Source organism: Saccoglossus kowalevskii, chromosome 10 (genome assembly GCF_978046115.1).
Source record: "Saccoglossus kowalevskii chromosome 10, keSacKowa6.1, whole genome shotgun sequence".
Taxonomy (NCBI): domain Eukaryota; kingdom Metazoa; phylum Hemichordata; class Enteropneusta; family Harrimaniidae; genus Saccoglossus; species Saccoglossus kowalevskii.
This window is the reverse complement of record NC_140650.1, coordinates 27,159,946-27,175,149: the sequence shown is the minus strand read 5'-3', so window position 1 is coordinate 27,175,149 and position 15,204 is coordinate 27,159,946. Positions and strand designations below refer to the sequence as shown.

The 15,204-nt window shown below is 35.0% G+C and overlaps 2 protein-coding genes across 2 annotated transcripts in view; both read right to left on the bottom strand.

Annotated features, from left to right (window-relative positions):
• Window positions 1-788: 788 nt before the first annotated feature.
• Window positions 789-4,602, bottom strand: LOC100377289 (protein mono-ADP-ribosyltransferase PARP15-like). The gene is made up of 2 exons (XM_006822554.3): window positions 4,426-4,602; window positions 789-3,881 (listed from the first exon to the last, which is right to left on the bottom strand). Exons 1-2 carry the CDS (start codon window positions 4,544-4,546, stop codon window positions 3,592-3,594), a joined length of 411 nt encoding a protein of 136 aa, XP_006822617.3. The 5' UTR covers window positions 4,547-4,602; the 3' UTR covers window positions 789-3,591.
• The window catches only part of LOC146737999 (protein mono-ADP-ribosyltransferase PARP14-like), a 38,476-nt gene continuing 27,737 nt past the window's right edge, over window positions 4,466-15,204 (bottom strand). Inside the window, exons 9-11 of the mRNA XM_085504661.1 lie at window positions 14,441-14,807; window positions 13,666-13,813; window positions 4,466-4,603 (exon numbers count right to left, since the gene is read on the bottom strand). Coding sequence (XP_085360787.1) covers window positions 13,668-13,813; window positions 14,441-14,807 — 513 coding nt within the window. The 3' untranslated portion in view covers window positions 4,466-4,603; window positions 13,666-13,667. The remainder of the gene's footprint in view (window positions 4,604-13,665; window positions 13,814-14,440; window positions 14,808-15,204) is intronic.

Sequence of the window (15,204 nt, the reverse complement as noted above, 5' to 3'; positions counted from 1 at the left end):
TGTTTTGTCCACTGTACCACACAAATTGGGGGAGAACAGTTCTCCTTAGCATATAAAAATCTCATTGTGAGAAAAGACGGCCAGGAATGAATTTTGAACCTGGGTCCTACCTATCACTATGTAGACAATGGACTGACAACTTATCTTTGCATTTGGTGAGACTATATAGTGTGCATATATAAAGACATACTACACATTTCCATTATTGAGTCAAAATTGTCAATAATATTGCCAATTTGGTGTTTCCTCATCGTGTAAACTATATGTATGCCATAACCCACTTGTACATCTTGAGTCTCAACCAATTTGGTGGTTGCCATTTGCGTTGACAAAACCTGACTCAACCCTAATCCCAATGTCAAGACACATTATTGTTAATAATTTTAGCTCAATAATGATACTCTCTTGTGCACTGTCGGCTGGTAAGTTCGAATAATGTCAATCAAATCGCATTTAAATAATTTCCACCATAACAAGTTGTTAAATTGAGAGAACAAATTTATCAACAAATATTTGAGGCTTATTTTGGTGTGAACAAGTCGGATTTAATTAATTTCCAGCATTAACAATAGTTAAATTGTGGAAATAAAGGTGTGGACAAATATTTGAAACTTATTTTGGTGTAAACAACAATCGTTTAATTATTTTCCACCATTACAAGTTGTTAAATTGAGAGAATAAATATGTGGACAAATATTTGAAACTTATTTTGGTGTAAACAACTCACGTTTAATTATTTTACACCATTACAAGTTGTTAAATTGAGAGAATAAATATGTGGACAAATATTTGAAACTTATTTTGGTGTAAACAACTCTTGTTTAATTATTTTCAACCATTACAAGTTGTTAAATTGAGAGAATAAATATGTGGACAAATATTTGAGATTTATTTTGGTGTAAACACCAAAATACATCTTATCAATTTTCTTTAGAACATTGCAATATCCTCCAGAAGATTCTTTGCTGTGATTGCATTCAAATGTTGGAAATTTGCAGAGAAGTATTGTCATTAAGCCATCTGCAACATCATTAAGAACAGGGCTAGTAAACAGTTGTACTTCAAATGTGGACGTCTTGTGATATTAAGCCACATTTAATTTAATTTTCATCTTCAAAACATGGGTGAAATACAACATTTAAAAAACCAGGTGTACACTGTATCTGACTTTTACTAACTCAGCACCGCTGGTGGAAGTGGTTGTGTCATGGGCACCAGCTGTTAATTGGAATTCAAAGTGCCAAAGCCCATAAACACTGCTAAGAATGTTAACAAGATATTTGCAACATTTTTAAGGTGTATTGATAGGGAGATAGTGGTTTCTCTTATCATTTATTCAGCATGAACTGAATATATACAGCCAAAACAAAGTCAGCTTGAACAATCAGTTGTGAGACAGGACAAAGCAAACTCAGCCAGTGATACATTTCGTGCATAAAAATACAAAATAAACGCAATCAAAGGCGCCGACCACGCGCGCTGGAAATAAATAGAACGCGTTGTGACACGGTCTCACCAGCCTCTTTCACTCACGCAACATATTTCCCAACGCACTTGTATATTACATTGCCGAAGAAAAATCAGTTTGTGTGAACATGATAAAGTGCAAACAAGGAACAGAGCTCGTGGGCCACCAAAGAATAGTAATAATAATAATAAGCAAATATCCAGTACTGGAAATTATTGCTGATACTAATCACGTTTTTTTATCGGAAAGTTGGATACTTGAACGTGTAGTAGACGAGCTTAATAACACTGTCGCATGTCCTTCAACTTAGCCACGTAACCATCGCAGTCCACTTCATTGAATGTTTAGTTTGATGATTGATAAACATATATTCTTGTGAAACTGTTGCTTTCAAGTTGTGTTAATACAAAGATGATTTAAACTTGTTCCTTCCGTTGCCAACGTATTTAATATACGGAAATAGCACGTTTGTGTGCGTTTGCGTGAGTGATAAATGCAGGTGAGACTCATCGTCGCAACGCGTTCTATGTCATGTCTCACAACTGAATGTCCTAGCTGACTTTGTTTTGGCTGTAATAGATCTTTTTATCCAAACATGACCTGCGCATGAAAGGAAAATGAAACTGTATTAAATCTTAAATAGATAAAAAACAATGATGAACTTGAAACAGTCTATTATATTTGACAATTTTATATGTAGTATAATTAGTTACGAAAAAAGCAGCCTCTTTTTTATCTAAAATGACACAAATATATATCAAAATTAGAGAATTGAAGATATCATCATGAAATGAACAATCTTTGAGGTCCAACTGTAGTACCTATATGTATAATATCAACAAGTCAAAAATATTCCTTTCTACCACAAATGGCAAAAATATTCATCTAAATTCAAGTTACCTTCACGAAATAAAAAAATTTAAGTGAGGTACATATACAGCAGGTATCATAGCAATCAGGCTTTTAGTTTTCAAGAAGAAGTCAAAAAAGTAAAACGTTTTCAATCTACAGCACTTGAACAAATTACTATCTTCAACCAATAAGGAACCTTCACATCTGAAACAATCCAGTAGTTTAATAGAAAATAGCATTTCTGCCACAAAAAATCAACAAAATAACATCTTAAAATTAGGGAGAGGGTTATATCAGGTAACTTTATAGTTGACATGAAAGCAATCTATGTGACAGTTGAAGAGAATTATGATTTGGACAAATTTTTTTTTAAAAAATAATAAAAAAATCATTAAAAATAGAAAATTGAAGATAATGTTACCACATCAACAGGCTACACAGTGGGTCCGCCTACGTACTTACATGAAAAATAGCAAGTCAATCAGTCTGACATTTTTGGGGGAAATTGACCAAAAATATCAATTTCCAGATTTGTTGATGGAACTTCTTTTTACTTACTTGCCGGAACTTCACTTCAAACGTTTAAATAATAAAGTTAACTTGGAAGATAATAGCTTTTAACAGATTATTCTAAATAAGATTAATATTATGGAAAGTTTAGATGATTACAAATACTTTTTAATCAAGATTTCAGGTAAAGCTTTAGGCATTGATATGATTTCAAATGAAATGTTGAAACATGGGGCTCCTTTTGTTATTAATTCTCTCACTAAAATGCTCACATAAGTCTTAAATTAAGGCTTATTGCCATCTCATTGGAATAGTAGCCTCATTATTTTGAAGTCAGGTAACCTACAGGGGCATTGCCATTTCTAGTTGTGTCTCTAAATTATATACTATGATGCTGAATACTAGATTAACTAAGAAATGGATAATCAGTTTGACTTTTAGCATGGGTGAGTTATTTTTGTTTCAAGTAATGATTCTTTTATTCTTATCATTTTTGCAAAATTTATTTTCTAAATTCTTGATTTGTTTTAGTTCTGTAAGTTTTGTTGTCCTGTTGTTGTTATTATTGGACATTACTCAATGTTTCTGAGGTACGTTCCACAACAATTTTTACCTTATCTTATCAGGTGATGAATCGTGACATAGATAGAATGTATGTTTATAAAACAAAATTGCTAACCTCGTAAATCACCTTGATCTAATTACACATTACTACAGCTGCAATATTCACATAAAACATCCTTTGTTTTTATTACCATATTTTATGTGAAAGTAATATGGTACTCAGGATAAGCCATAGCATCGTTAAAGATAACAAAGAGTACAGGATTTTGGACATTATCTGTAACACTATCATAACAATCTGTTGGATCATTTGGATTCTTAGATGGTGGAACAAGCAGTCCTTGGCTACCTGTAGTAAATTCACCAGTTAACACCTTGCAGTGGTAGACATGCTTATGACCAGTATTAGGATCTACAGGTGAATAGGTGTTACTTGCTGAATAGCTGGATTCCAGAGCAAAATAGCTGCCAGCACCATAATAAGTTGCTGTAACAAAAGTAACAAAAATTATCTGAGGACATTTTCTTTCAATAAGTCCTCTTTAGTTTTTCATGATTATCCATTTGAAATAGACTTGCTTCTAGTCAGTTACGATTCCGACGAAAAATTCTTGAAAAATAAACGCAAAAGTCCTGTAACCCCAACAGACTGCAATCAGTGTGAGCGCCCTCACATTATCGGCCAGATTCGGGCTCGCAACAGACTGCAAGCATGCCTACATTTGAAAGTATCTTATTTAGAATCACATTTACATGTTATATGATTCCCTCTCTCCAAATAAATTGTCTGCTAGAGGGCACTAGTACAGAATTCTAACTATATAAATCCAGATACAAATTAAAACTTTTTTTTTGCAATTATCTCATTGTAGGCCTATTTGGAATGAGGAGGCCCACTCTGTTACGATCACAAATACATATCAACAAAAAGTAAGATTTATCAAATCATGCTGCAGTAACACACACTCGCACCAAGTATTAATTCAGATTGGTAAAATCAAATGATACATCTATAAACTAATTCAACTCACCATTTTTACCAGCAAAGCTTCTGTTAAAACCACCAGTGTTGATTTTACCAACACTGGCACTACTTGTGCCATGATATAAAACCCTTTCGTTGTTTGTTCCTTGTTTGTTCTTAGCATCCATGGTTTGTTTAAGGATTACATATTGTCGATACAATCTTGGGTTTTGTATGCGTTCAATCTTCAACACAATTTAGAAAAGAGTTCAATGTAGAACGAATTTTTGACATGTGTGCATATTTTAGAGCATTAAAGAGTAAAAATATTTTATTTTTATATTAGTCTGCAATAAGTTTTAATCACTGTCAATCTGTTTTTCGATATAAACTGCAGAATATAAAACTGTTAAAGTAGCGGTTTTCAAAAATGTCAGTTGAAAGATTTAGTTATGAAAGATATTTGAATTGCAATTTGCGATAACATTTTTAATTACTAGTAAGGTAAGGGTAAAAGTATTCCATCCTTAAACCTAGTTTCAAGGCACATACTTCTTAAAATTGTGATCCAATATTGAATTTGACATTGGCTTGAGAGTAGGAATTCACTTGTCATGTAAGCACACAACACATATGCGCCAAGTGCACACAAACACGTCAAGTGCACACATACACATCTTATCATCGTTGTACAACTCACATTGGATTAAATTTTAATATAGTTGTGTTTGGAATAAAACACATGATTGTATTTTAACTGAAGTTTAATTAAACTCAATTACAATGCAATTCAACATAGAATTGCGTTTTAATTGAAGTTTAATTAAATAAAGGTTTAGGTTTAGTATATGGGTAGGTATTGTACAATTATATTAATATTAATATAAACTGTACCATACCTTACCCCTTAAGCTACCCAAACTTGACTAAAATTCAATTAAATATTAATATAAAATATGAAAATGGTTGAGGGTTGGTCACTTAGTAGGTGTAAAGTTAAATGAAAGTCATCTTAACATTGACACCACAAACGCACGCACAGACAAACACACAAAAACGACTCCTTTGTGCTGAAAGTATTGAAGAGACATTAAAAATTACTTGTCCTTGACATATTGATGACTAATTATGCAAATCAGGTAATGTACAGATTCGAGTGTGAAACTAATAAGGTCAGCGCAATGTTACAGACCATCTATGTACCATATTTTATTAAAATGTGATTAGAACCAAACAATTATGGATTACTATGCTAATTAAGGAATTAACAGATTTTAACCCAAAACTAATGAGGTCTGTGCATTCTCCTAGAGGATCTATCTACCAAGTTTCATTAAAGGGGAGCAGAGGTGTGGCTTTTGACACTCTGTACATGAAATTTGAGATCTATGAATGAATTCTGTCGATAAAAACAACTTATATGTGCTGCGAAATGCCCTAAATATCGGGTATAAAACGGGCTGTGAAGCAGACGACAAACTTCCGCTTTTCCTGGCGTCATTTCGCCTCTAGAGGGCCAGTCAGATGATGTCATCAGTGAACACTGATAACTGAACCCATTCATGCTAGTACGTCAATCCCATAGAAATGCTACTATGAAAGACCTTGTTAACTGACAACTTAAAATTTGAAACATGGAAAGGTGTTGTGTTATGAATGCCATAACGATTCATGTTTTGTTTCTTGAAATCCCAAATAAAAATTCACGTTGCTGGTTGCGAGAAATCGGCGGAAGAACTAACCTGAAAATGAAGACACGTACAGCATTCTGGCTATAGTAAACAGTGAGTGAATAAATATTGTACGAGTTAAAACTAAATGAGAAATATGCTAATATCACTTGAACCACAGTACTTAATTTCCGACCTCACTGTGTTTTCCAACCGGAAAACGACCACATTTTTACCGTTTTTTTTTTCCCTCGCTCGCTTTTTGAAAACACCGACCGCTCGCTCAAACACTGGTCACCTGCACAGGAGTAGTCAAAATGTTTGGGGATATACAACGAGTGTTAACTATTATAAATTCTGAACGGCTCTTCAAATCTATACCACTCTGTATCTTTCGCGAACAACTTCATCTGTGTGACTGTCCAATACTAGAGCCGGTACAATATTGTAAACAAATGCCATGATATCTCAGGCATATCGGTATTGTATACACTACCTTTTATTCTGGTTTGCACAAACGTTGATTAGCCGTCAAACATTCAAATATATTTAGTTTACAACTATCTATAATTATATGCACGCAATTTGACCCTTTGACCTAGATTTGATTGGGATGGAATATTTTATTTTAAACAATATTCTGACGTTACTTACTGCCCCAAAAATGTTTCAACACAATTGCGGTATGACTGTCCGATTTACAAGTACATCGGGTAATATATTAATAACCATTCTCACCAATCGCTAGCTTAGGAGAAAGTAGGAAATCAAACAGCCGCAGGTCGCCCGCCTTTTATGCATAGATTTCATGACGCCATCTGACCGCGGTCGGGTACAAAAAGCTCGCACAGCAATTCACATATATTGTCAAGACAATGAATGAACAGAAAGGACTGGGAAATTAAAAAGATTATATTGCCACAAAGTTAAATAAATCTGGCTGCATCAAAAGTTTGGAAACTAGTTATAATATTTTGCAAAAGACTGAGTGATCAACGACATCATTTTGGGACGCAATTCATTGCGTAACTTACTGCGCAGCGATGCTGACATCAAGTGTGTGTTGACCGAAGTTTGACCCTCAAGTCACGCACTGAACAGGCGGGTTACCTTAGAAATCTTTTTCTTTCATGCTCCGCGCGTCGATCTTGTAAAATTGTTATTAGTTCTGACGGTGCTGTGCGCAAACTAGTATATTTTGAGGTCGTTTACTTAGTAATAATAATAATAATAATAATCACGCAAAGTCAGTTATTTAATATTGGACGCAGGTAAAGTTTCGTCCGCGAACGATACAATGTGGTATAGATTTGAAGAGTAGTTTAGAATTTAATAATAGTTAGTACCCGTTGTATCCCCAAACTGTATCACTCAAAACCACTATTTCGATCACTCCTGTGCTAGTGACCAGTGTTTGGGCGACCGGTCGGTGTTTTCAATGAGTCGGTGAGAGAAAAATCACGATAAAAATGCGGTCGTTTTCCGGTCGTGAAAAATACATTGCGGTCGGCAATTAAGCGATCGATTAAAAGTGGGAAGTTGGGCGAAATGATTACTGTAGTTCAAGTGATATTAGCGTATTTCTAATTAAGTTTTTAACTCAAACAATATTTATTTACTCACTGTTTACTATAGCTAGAGCGCTGTACGTGTCTTCATTTTCAGTTTAGTTCTTCTGCCGATTTCTCGCAACCAACAACGTGATTTTTTATCTGGGATTTCGAGAAACATAACATGAATCGTTATGGCATTCATACGCACAACATTTCGCCATGTTTCAACTTTTAAGTAGTCAGTTAACAAGGTCTTTCATAGTAGCATTTCTATGGGATTGACGTACTAGCATGAATGGCTGCAATTATCAATGTTCACTGATGACATCTTCTGACTGGCCCTCTAGAGGCGAAATGACGCCAGGAAAAGCGGACGTTTGTCGTCTGCTTCACAGCCCGTTTTATACCCGATATTTAGGGCATTTCGCAGCACATACAAGTTGTTTTTATCGACAGAATTCATTCATAGATCTCAAATTTCATGTACAGAGTGTCAAAAGCCACACCTCTGCTCCCCTTTAATAGGATAAAACTACTTGCGATATCAGTGTGAAAGCTGAAAATTGGTTAATTATGCAAATTAATATGCATAAATATTTACCCCAAAAGTATAAGGTTCCTACATAGTCCTCTTGTATCCATGTACCAAGTTTCATTGAAATGGAATGATTAATATATACTTGAAATATCAAAAGTTGATAATAATTAATATTCATGGATATTAACCTAAAAACTATCAGGATTGTGCATTGTCCTATGACATCTATGTACCAAGTTTCATTGAAATGTGATGATTGTACTCGAGATATCAGTGGAAAAGCCAACAATTATTATGCAAAATTTTTTACCAAAAAGTAATCAAATTTGTCCAGTCTAGTACATCTAAGTACCAAGTACCAAAATTCAATGAGTAGCTCATTAGATATCAGTGGAACAATCATGGAACAGCTAAAATATAGCTAATTATCATGCAAATTAGGTAATTAATAAGCACGAGTTCTTACTAAAACCTGAATAAAATCAGCCCAATGCATCAACGATCAAGTTTCATTAAAAAGCCAACATGTGGTTCTTGAGATATCAGTGGAACAGACACACACACAAACCCATATAAAGACAGACATACTAACTACAAATACTCCCATTGTGTGCCTTGCATATTGGCATGTATGTAAATGGTCTCTAGATGGTAGTTGAGCGCGGTAACTGAGCGTCTCAGTTTTCACGAAGATACGAGTTGAGCGTACGCTCACTTTCAAAAGTAAGCATGGAACCAAACAATGGAATGCTCGAGTGCGCTCATTTTCAAAAGTAAGCGTGGGGACAAACCATGGAATGCTGATAATGGAATGAAAGCTACGCTCAGTTTAACATGAAGTCGATACAAGTTCGTTTCTGAGGTCCAACTTAAGTTAAAAAATCCAATCTGGATATATCACATATTTACTTGAGGGGACGTCTCTTAAAACAGACGCAACCATATTTAACTAAATATTCACGCAATTCACGCAGTTTGAACCCTATGACCTTGTAAGATGGACGCGTTTGGTAATGAGAGACTACGCTCACTTTTACAAGTAATAGTAGGCCTGGGAACAACAATTGAATGAGGAGTGCGTGTGTCTGATTTCAAGTAACCACAGTAGAGGGACTGTGAAGTACCCATATATGTAATAGTAATAAAAATGCAACTCTGACGTTTGTTTTGTCTTGAGTGTGTAAGCGTGGAACCAAGCAATGGAATAGAGTGCGCTCACTTTTAAAAGTAAGCGTGGGAACAAACCATGGAATGCTGGTAATGTGGGGAGAACTAAGCTCAGTTTATTATGAACCATGTTTAATTAAATATTCAAGCAGTTTAACCCCTATGATATTGTAAGAAGAACGCATAAAAAAGTATTCCTTCCCGTATCAGCTTTCTGAAGATACGAGTTTAACCATGGAGGTAAAAAGAGACTCAATGGTTGAGCGTACGCTCACTTTCAAAATTGGGCATGGAACCAAACAATTGAATGCTTGAGATAGTTTACTTGTAAATTGAAGTCTTGCAACCCAATTAACACCTCGACCGAGGTGTGACCACCTTTTCGTATTGTTTATGTGTAATCGGCGGCGTTTTATATTACAGATGGATATGTCTGTTTCCGTCACTTGTAGACAACTATCCAGTAGAGTCCCAAGTATGGGTGGGATGAGGAGGATTATATATATTAATAAATCTGTTTCCATGCCTGTTAGATAAATACGGCCAAGCAAATATCGAGTTTTCATTAAAATATCAGCGTGACTATGCGTAAGCCCCGATGTTTTGCCGCACGTCAAATTATCGGCTTATTTGTTGTTACAGCCAAAACAAAGTCAGCTTGGACTTTCAGTTGCGAGACAGTACAGAACAAACGCAGCCAGTGATACATTTCGAAAATAAAAATACAAAATAAACGCAATTAAAGACGCCGGCCACGCGTGTTTGAAATAAATAGAACATCAGCCTCCTTCACTCGCGGTTTTTAGTAACCGTACTCACGCAATATAATTACTAGTATTCACTGTGAGACTGCTTTTATGTTGTGTTTAAACTCATATTACTAGTCTGATGTTTAAACTTGCTCTTTCCGGATTTTTTTCTTTGCCAACGTATTCAATATACGGAAATAGCGCTCGTGTGCTTAGTGAAAGAGGCAGCAGGTGTTACTTCTTGTCGCAACGTGTTCTATTTATTTCCAACGCACGTGGTCGGCGCCTTTGATTGCGTTTGTTGTCGAAATGTATAATCATTAGCGTTTATTTTGTCTTGTCCAACAACTAAAAAGTCCAAGCTAACTTTGCCTTGGCTGTAAATTCAGACAAAGATCATCACTGTTATAGACAACATGCTAGTGCCTGGTGATTATGCGAAGTTACAACGGGTAGAATTTTTTTAATTCCAGCTGAGGTCATGAACCCAGGAATACGTTTGGGGATTGACACTGTGACGCGATGTCCAACTTTAAAAGCCAACGACTATGCCCCAAACCATGTTGAATGAAATAAACTATTTTACAGTACCTTTTCAACAAATAGATTGATAATTGCCGTCGCTATTTTGTTGCAGTTTTAGGAAGTGTTAATAAATATTGTTTCGTCACATTTATTTTGTTATTGCACGTCATATTTCATACAGAAAATTTAAAACTACTTTCAATATGGAGAATTATTTAAATGATATAAAAAATTTAAAATTAAGACGATTATTTTGCAAATTTAGAATTTCTGATCATAAACTACTCATTGAGACTGGCAGACAAAAGACAATTCCTAGAAACGAAAGAATATGTAAACTCTGCACAGATGATAAAATGGAAGACGAGTACCATTTCTTAATAGGATGCAGTAAATATGACATACCCCGTAATAAATTATTTAAATATATACAGGGCAAAAAATCTGACTTCTTGAAAATGAATGAAGACGAAAAATTTCGATTAATTATGACAAGCTTTGCAGGAATAGAAACTGCACAATTCATACATACAAGTATGAACTTAAGAGATGAAACATAGCAACTCCACCAAATTAGTCTGCAGGTAGTTTTAATGCAATGGCATATTTAGTAGCTTAGTAGTTTTATTGTTATACTAATTTTCATGTATTTTTTCCTCCATTCTTAGTTACATGTATTCAATGTTTTATTCGTGATTCTGGTGGATTGAACTGTACTTCCGTCTTGCTTTGTACTAAACAATAACATTAGCTTATATTTAATGTGCTATTTGTGATATTAGTTGTGTGAAGTATTATTTCTGTTTTTGTTTTACAACCATAAAATTACTCTCTTCGTGTTGAATAACATTATTATTATTATTATTATTATTATTATTATTATTATTATATTTAATTAAGGTAAGTATACTTGACTGATGAAAGTGGAAATACATGTTATCGAAAGTAAAATCGAGAAGGGGTGTAATTATGCGAAGTACTGTATTGTACTCGAGTCCAACTCGAGATCATAGAAAGAGAGCGTACGACCGCCTGTGAAAGTAAGCGTGGGAAAACAATGGAATTACACATTGGGGAGTACATGCGTGACTCATTTCAAGAAACCAGAATTATTTTACGCTCACTTTTGTCGCCATTGTATGCATGGAGTTTTTGACTGCCGGGGTCGACTACCGAATACAATATAATAATTTAGATGCAACGCTGACGTTAGTTTTGTCCCAAATGATTCGTAACTGTACGACTGTCATGAATTTGTTTTTGCGTATCTGTTGACCGACTTAATTAGCTGATTATTAGCTGAATTGCTGTGTTATGTCTGTCATCGTTCAGGCCTATTTGAAGTTTTGGACGGAACTTGGCTCAGTGATTTGGAACTAATTACCAGATAACTGCAGCTATTCAGACAGTTGGTATTCGTAGTTATTAATGTAGTGAACGATTAATCAAAATATATGACGTATTCAGTACTTAGTGTGATTGGCTTTTTGCTTGAAGGTTACGCCCTAGAGTCGTTTTACTGCATTGTAATTGGTTAGAGTTTTGAAAATGAATAAAGAGAGTTTTGAGTTGGTCTTGGGGAGCACAGCACGATAGAGGCAGTCGAGGGCAGTCCTGGAGAGTTCTGGGGCGAGCCTTGAGGCAGTCCAGTCTTGGGCGGGTCTTGGTTCAGCCTTGCGATAGTCTTGGGGATTTTTTCCCCAGGGCGCCGTGTCTTATAGAGTGCTCGATTGACCGACTAAGACGAGAGCTGAAACGTATTTCGTTGTGTGTGTCTTATTTGACTGTAAAGTTAAAGTGACTTTCCCGATCCCGTACCTCAAGGGGACGCGATATAGAGAGACGAGACGAGATTCCTCCTGACAAGGGTGGAGAACCCAGAGAGAAAAGATTTTCCCCCTGATACGACCACGGAATGATTCACGCACGTCAAACGTATTGGCATACATGTCACGACGTGTAACTTCTTACTGCCATTGCTGTATTGTAAATCTATGAATGTTGATTCGGACATATGAGCAAAAGGAAATGTACATTTCATTAATACAACGTTTTTCTTGCTTGTGTTTAAACTTTCACTTCATGCAAGTGTGCGCAACAACTCGTTGTCACTGAGCGTTGTTTACAGATGCAACAAATGAAAACACTCAAGACAAAACAAATTTTAGAGTTGCATCTTTATTACTATTAAATATAATTGTTGCCGATCCCGGCATTTATCTTGCGTAAATCAAAAACTTCATGTAGGTAACACTGGCGACTTTGGTTACTTGAAATCAGACACACACACTCCTCATTCCATTGTTGTTCCCAGGCCTACTATTACTTGTAAAAGTGAGCGTAGTCTCTCATTACCAGACGCGTCCATCTTACAAGGTCATAGGGTTCAAACTGCATGAATATTTAATTAAATATGGTTGCGTCTGTTTTAATAAACGTCCCCTCATGTAAATATGTGATATATCCAGATTGGATTTTTTAACTTAAGTTGGACCTCTGAAACGAACTTGTATCGACTTCATGTTAAACTGAGCGTGGCTTTCATTACATTATCAGCATTCCATGGTTTGTCCCCACGCTTACTTTTGAAAATGAGCGCACTCGAGCATTCCATTGTTTGCTCCACGCTTACTTTTGACAGTGAGCGTACGCTCAACTTGTATCTTCGTGAAAACTGAGACGCTCAGTTACCGCGCTCAACTACCATCTAGAGACTCATTTACATACCTCACATTGGAGTCAAAAATAGGTAAAGTTATGCGAATTACATCATTAGTATGCACCAATTTCAACTATAAATTAATGAAGTTTTCCAAAATGTCCCCAAGCATTTATGAAAATAAGATGTTTAATATGCATGAATTTTAATCCCAAACTAATCAGGTCTGTGTATTGTTCCTGAACATGTAAGAATCAAATTGTATTGAAAAGTCTGGATCCTGGAAATTTTGTGTTTCAACAAATGCATTAATGATTCACTTTCATTTCATCAACAATGTTTGATGGATGGATGTGCAAATGTATCTCTTAGCTTTTTTACCTAATGCAGCACATCACTGAAAGCATATAGCAGTAAGTGTGTCATTGAGGCCATTTCATATTTACCTTTATGACTTTTTATATGACCTTCGACATGTGGCCTTGAATCTTGTTTCAACAATTTTATATTCCGGAGAAGTAAAAGGTAAAGCTTCTGCTTTCACTGTCTCATTACTAGCCATTATGGTCCAATTTGCTGGGAGGGCCAGACCACCTTATTAAAATAGATAAAAAATATACAATGATGTATTAAAAAAAACAAAATTATTGACATCTCTCATATTCTAATATGCCAAGCTGTTGTTCAAAAACTGTAACAGTTGTGCCAGGTTGTTGCTGGTTGAATGCTGTGCTGCAGTGCTTGCCAATGACACATTCAAATTACAACCCAATTCTGCATATTAAGTGAATAATTGTCACTGATGCATTCAATTGTTTTATACATTTTGATTTGGAAAATCATATTTGTGCTAAATTCATACAGTTTTGCTTTGTTAATATTAGATGCAGGCACTTTTTGCTGTATTATTTCAGGCTATCACATATCTCAGTAAATTATGATTACAAACTGAATCATAGAAAGCGTGCTGTGAGAATTAAAGGTATAAGAAATAAAAATGGGCAATAATTAATTAAAAATTTAAAGTTAGCAACATAAACATTGAAATGTGATGATTCATAAACAAAATATTGGTGGAAAAGCCAAACATTATTCAATTATATGAACAGACTTTAACCCAATACTAATCAGGTCTTTCAGTGACCCAGGGCATCTAGGTACCAAGTTTCATTGAAATGTGATTATTCCCTGGGCTTTCATCATACAATTTTAGATGCTTACCTTCTTTCAGTTCTCGTCGAACCTCCACTGTATGTAAATCTTCTACATCCACCTCTATCATTTGCTTAAAGTCAATTCTATAAGTTCTTCTCTCAATTTTTATATCTACCTGGGGGTTCCCAGAATTTCTTGCCTGTTCAATTATTCTACATGTTTCATCATCATATGCTTTAAAATTTCCACGCTCATTAAGGAACATCCACCTGACATTCTTGGCAAAAAGTGTTGCTTCTCGCTTTGTCCCCACCTCAGCACTGATACGATCGAGTATGGAATTAGCAATACTTTGTACTTGCATGACAGATTGTGTGATTCCTTGTATTCGTAGCTGCTTGACACGTCCTGTATCTATTTGTTCTACTTTGACCTAAAATTTAAGTTACAGATTTAGACAATGAGTTTCCGTTCCAATAAACAGTAAATTCACAAAATTTGGAGCACAATTTTAAAACTTATAATACCTGACATTTTATAACATGATTTAAACAAAATATTTATGACCATATCTGTTATCTCATTTTAAATTTTATTATTATAGAAACCTCATTGTATTTTCATTAACTTTATTTCTGAATGGTTAGAATTTATCTTATTTTTTATCAATATATCTACTGCAAAGCAAGAGAATGGTACAGACTGAATAAATAAACTATTTAAAGCACACTAAAATACCCTAGGAAAAGTTATAAAGAACATCTGAAGAACAATGGAGTTACAAATAATGAACAAAAGAGTTACATGTACTTATAAAGAACATTGGAATT

Bases quoted from the DNA above. Each gene is read 5' to 3' on its own strand.
- LOC100377289 (XM_006822554.3), bottom strand. From the start codon at position 4,546: ATGGATGCTAAGAACAAACAAGGAACAAACAACGAAAGGGTTTTATAT. The intron at 3,882-4,425 runs GTGAGTTGAATT...CTTTTGTTACAG, and splicing joins AAGCTTTGCTGGTAAAAATG to CAACTTATTATGGTGCTGGC.